Source organism: Bison bison, unplaced genomic scaffold (assembly GCF_000754665.1).
Source record: "Bison bison bison isolate TAMUID 2011002044 unplaced genomic scaffold, Bison_UMD1.0 scf7180017864371, whole genome shotgun sequence".
Lineage (NCBI taxonomy): Eukaryota > Metazoa > Chordata > Mammalia > Artiodactyla > Bovidae > Bison > Bison bison.
Window position 1 is genome coordinate 6,729,098 of NW_011494943.1, and position 4,965 is coordinate 6,734,062.

General features: G+C 52.8%; 1 protein-coding gene across 2 annotated transcripts in view; it reads left to right on the forward strand.

Moving 5' to 3' along the window:
• TMEM104 (transmembrane protein 104) overlaps window positions 1–4,965 on the forward strand; it is a 55,670-nt gene continuing 50,705 nt past the window's right edge. The window contains exons 1-2 of one of the 2 annotated variants that reach the window (XM_010856131.1): window positions 1–44; window positions 841–957. In XM_010856131.1, coding sequence (XP_010854433.1) covers window positions 913–957 — 45 coding nt within the window. In that variant the 5' untranslated portion in view covers window positions 1–44; window positions 841–912. The remainder of the gene's footprint in view (window positions 45–840; window positions 958–4,965) is intronic. The other variant, XM_010856132.1, reaches the window with a different exon arrangement.

Consider the following 4,965-nt stretch of genomic DNA (forward strand, 5'->3'; position numbering starts at 1 on the left):
TCGCAGGAGGCGGCCGCGGCGGCCCAGAGCTGGCTTCGCTGCAGGTGTCGGGGCGAGAGGCTGGGGTGGGCTGGGGTCGTGTCCGACTCGGGGCTCCTTCAGGAGAGGGGAGGAAAATGGGGAAGAGGATCGGAGAGGAGCGAGAGCCCCAGGGCAGGTTGGGGGACGTGGAGCGGAGGCCCTCTACGGGGCTCTGGGACAAGGAGTTGGGTTGCGGGGGTGAGCTCGGAAAGCCCCCAGCCCCTTGCAAGCCCCAGGCGGAGGAGGCAGTTATTTGGCTGCCCTGTTGCGATCGTGAGCTCGCTGTTGCTGGCATTGAATGGGGATAACCAGAGTGTGTTGATGAGACCCTTGTGCTGGGTGAGACTTAGTGGCATCCGAGGACCCTTAAATCACTTGCAGTCTGAGCAGCAATGAGTACATGCCCTGCACAGTCAGGGAAAGGTAGAAAGAGACCACCCAGGTGTCATTATCATACAGGGAGATACTTCTCTCCCAGCTGTCTGGTGCCAGATGTTGAGGCCATGAAGTGTCAGTGGCTCAGTTGTGTCCGATTCTTTACGACTCCACGGAGTGTACCCTGCCAGGCTCCTCTGTCCATAGGATTTTCCAGGCAACAATCCTGGAGTGGGTTGCCATTCTCTTCTCCAGGGGATCTTCCCAGCCCAGGGATTGAACCCATGTGTCTTGCATTGTAGGCACATTCTTTACTGTCTGAGCCACCCAGGAAGCCCCTGAGGCCTTAAGCGTCTGATTAAAGGATGGGGAGGGGGTGGCCCTGCAGACATCCCCAACCGCTGTCTAGGTCCATGAGAAAGCTGAAGTCTGTTCTTTTTCCAGGGAGCCGCAGCAGCTGCCACCCCAGCGAGGAAGAAACGTTGACCGCCGAGGGACCCTTCCTCACTTTGGGAAATGGCAGGCGAAATCACAGAGACCGGGGAGCTCTATTCTCCCTACGTGAGTTTCACTTTTGGGGCCTAATTTGACCACATCGGTGCCCTTGGCTTCTAGAGAAGCGCACTGCTTCCTGTGGACTGTGCTTGTCAGCCCAGCGGCTTTCACCGCTGGGGTCTGGGAACCCAAGTCAGCAGCAAGCCATGGTAAACAGAGGATGAGAGTCAGATTTGTTAACTCTTTACATGTTGATCAGAGAGCAGTCAGTAACACAAAATGGACTTTCTTGCCCCTTATTTTTATCTCAGGGCTGCTGTCTCTTGCAAACTGTGAGGTCAGTTCATATGCATGAGGGCCGCTGACTCTGGGTTTTGCTCCACTCAGCAGTTTGAAACCACTTCACTTCTTAGCTGAACTTTATGTTGCACAACTTTTATAGTCTTGGATGGTGTAAGAGGCAGAGAACGCACGCGGAGACCTCCACTTGTGGTTTGCTGGAGCCTATAATTAGAACAATTACAATGATAGATTTCTCACTGTTGTGGGTCTGTGATACCCTCACACATACACTCAGTTTATCTTCTTTGTGTTATAGAAGATTGGTCATGGTTCCATCACGGAGTCCTCTTGCCTGGGTGAATAGTTGAAGGACTGGAGGATTGGAATAATCAAATGATTGATTCATGTTGCTACCAAGTATCCCAGTGCTGCTAAGTATCCCAGGAAAAGGCAGCACTGCCTTAAGTAGCAAAGTCCTCTTTCCTGAAAGTCCCTGACCTTAAACAACTGCCCTGCATTGCAGTTCCCTGGGGATCCACGCTCCCCTGTCTCTGCTGAGTTGTGATGTGATGGATAAGGAAGCACCTCTGAGAAGAGCTGACAAAAACCCTCACACCAAGGTCCTGTGCCATTCGTGTGTGATTCCAAGGGCCCCTTCTTCACCTCGTAATTTTTTTTTTTTTTTGGCTGTGTTGGATCTTCGTTTCTACACGGGCTTTTCTCTAGTTGTGACCAGCAAGGGGCTACTCGCTAACTGTGGTGCTTGGACTTCTCATTGCAGTGACTTCTCTTGTTGCAGTGGACTGCAGGCTCTAGGATGCGCGGGCTTCAGTAGTTGCGGCTCATGGGATCTAGAGCTCAGTAGCTGTGGGTCACTGGCTTAGCTGCTCCAGGGCATGTGGGATCTTCCCAGATCAGGGATCAAACCCTCGTCTCCTACATCGGCAGGCAGATTCTTTACCCCTCAGCCACCAGGGAAGCCCCTTCCCCTCATGATTGATCAGGTTAGTCCTTCTTGAACCTTGAAATGGTTCGGATCATGTTCCTTTCATCTGTGGAATTATGTAACAGCCACAGCCTCCTCTGGGTATCCGCAATGACATGTCCACACTGTCAATAAACGTCACCAGGGCTCCTGTGTCATCTTCCAACATCTGTAAGCTTAGAGGTGAGGAAATGAGTTATTTCTGTAGCTGAGCCTTGGGAAGGAGAGCCTTTGATGTGCCCACTTTTCTTGGGCCTCCAGCTGTTCAGTAATCATTTCACACATCAGCGTGTGCCCCCAGGAAATGGGGCAGTGAGACCTAACGGCCTCCACAAATTCCGCTTTTTAAAACTCTTTCCCTCCATCTTCTCTGTGTTGGGTGTTGTTCAAGGTCTGCGTTCAAGGGCCTCCTCTGGGTATTGACCATAAACAGCAGCTCGTGTTCTCTAATCGTGCTGGTGAAGGGAGAGGTGGGGGAAGGTGGATGGTACCAAGGGTGAGGTGGCAGTAAGCAGGAGTTAGCAGTCAGGATTTGAGCCGAGAACACGCCTCCTGCCTGAGGTTTCTGTGACTCTGCCATCCTGCGAGAATGGTTCTTAATCCCTTGTGAGACCAGGAGGGTTGGAGATGCACCCTCCACCTCCCCTCACTGAGCCCAGAGAGACTGCACAACAGACTTGACTGCAGGCGCTGCTTTCCTCTGCAGCTGAATTCCCCTGCTCAGCAGAGCACAGGCAGAAGCGCGCTGCCTGCCTTGGGAGAGCCTGACGCTGAGCGGTGCGTTCCCAGCCCCAAGCCGCTCCCTACCTTTTTGTGCCCTGTTGTGAGTTCCTGCCACTCGTGGGCGTCAGGGGTGTTTGCCTTCGCCTGCATTCTTCTGCATAACCGATGTGTGATGAGCCTCGCAGGGGGCTCAGATGACGAGCCCTCTTGAGGATAGTGGGGGTCACAGGAGCATGGTCAGGCCTGTGCACCTCGCCCGCATAGGTGATCTCAGAACTGGCTTGTCTGTGTCCCCATGTATGGGAACCACAAGTGGCACGGGACTGAAGGGATCCTGTGGTCGAAATAGAGGAAGAAGGGGGTCCCCACCCACAGAGAGGAGCTGCTAAGGTCGCCCCCCGCCAGCCCGTCTTGCTGAAGATGGGTCACGGTGCTTTCGAAGGAAAGAGGGCTTGTTTCGCTGCTTGAAACCCAAGTTGTTGCTTCCCCATCTCCACCACCTTCTGTTTCCTGTGACAACTGTCGTTGGGGAAGCCGTTGAAACATGCCGGTGCCGCCGACCTCGTGCGCACCCTTAGGTGGGACCACAGGAACGCTGCACCGAACCCCTAGAGCATGGTGGGGGGCGGCGGGTCCCCGGGGTCAGGCACAGGGAAGAGTCGAGAATGGGAGGAAGCTCAGTTTGCAGGGCCGCTCTACTGAGACTGCGCCCTACTCGTCTGCTTTCTGTCTTGCCTCCCTGGAAGCTGTCCCCACAGAACAGTCACCAACCAGCAGAAGAGGGGACCCCACACACACACCGGCTTCCTCCTGCCTTGCAACTGCCTTCCACCCGACCAGGGGCTCAGCTCAGGTTTGCTCCCTGCCTGTTTGTTCTGCTCCTTGAGATCAGTCCTTTCTGATCCCCTTGACAGAAAGTAAAGAGGGTTTAACTCTGGCCAGGAAGGTGGAGACATCATGCATTTTCCTATAGGGTTCCCCCTGTCCGCCACCCCCAGGCCCAGAATACTAGCCTCAGACTGAAAAATAGCAACATCCCAAGACAAATGGGATTACCCATTTATGCTAACTGCCAACAGTCGATCACTAATTAACTTCTTTGTCAGGAGAAGGCAATGGCACCCCAATCCAGTACTTTTGCCTAGAAAATCCCATGGACGGAGGAGTCTGATAGGCTGCAGTCCATGGGGTCGCTAGAGTCGGACACGACTGAGCGACTTCACTTTCACTTTTCACTTTCATGCATTGGAGAAGGAAATGGCAACCCACTCCAGTGTTCTTGCCTGGAGAATCCCAGGGACAGGGAAGCCTGGTGGGCTTCCGTCTATGGGGTTGCATAGAGTCGGACACGACTGAAGCCACTTAGCAGCAGCAGCAGCAAGGTCTTATAGGGTCTGAGATCTATTTGAAGCTTCTGTTGGGAGTGTGTTTATTTCACTATGCATTTATTGGCAGTGGTTCTCAGCTAGTGGCTATCTTGCCTACCAGGGGACATCTGGCAGTGTCTGGAGATCCCATGACTGTCACAACACAGGGGCGAGGTGGGGGCTACTGGAGTCTAGTAGCTAAAGGCCAGGGATGCTGCTAAACACCCCGACAACGCACAGAACAAGCCCCCACAACAAGGAATAATCTGGCGCCAAGTATCAGCAATGCTCTGAGAAACCCTGCTTGACAATAGACCCTTGACTTTTACATCCCAACACCTTCAGCCATCCTTGAATTCACAAATGCCTCTTGTACTTCTTAATTTACCCATGAAAGTTTTTTGGGGAGGAGAGGGGAAGGGAGGGCTGTGTCGTGGCTTGCTGGATCTTAGTTTTCCAGCCAGGGATTGAACCTGTGCCCCCTGCATTGGAAATGTGGTGTCCTAGGTATCACCTAAATCAAATCCCTTATGATTATACAGTGGAAGTGAGAAATAGATTTAAGGGACTAGATCTGATAGACAGAGTACCTGATGAACTATGGATGGAGGTTCGTGACATTGTACAGGAGACAGGAATCAAGACCATCCCCAAGAAAAAGAAATGCAAAAAAGCAAAATGGCTGTCTGAGGAGGCCTTACAAATAGCTGTGAAAAG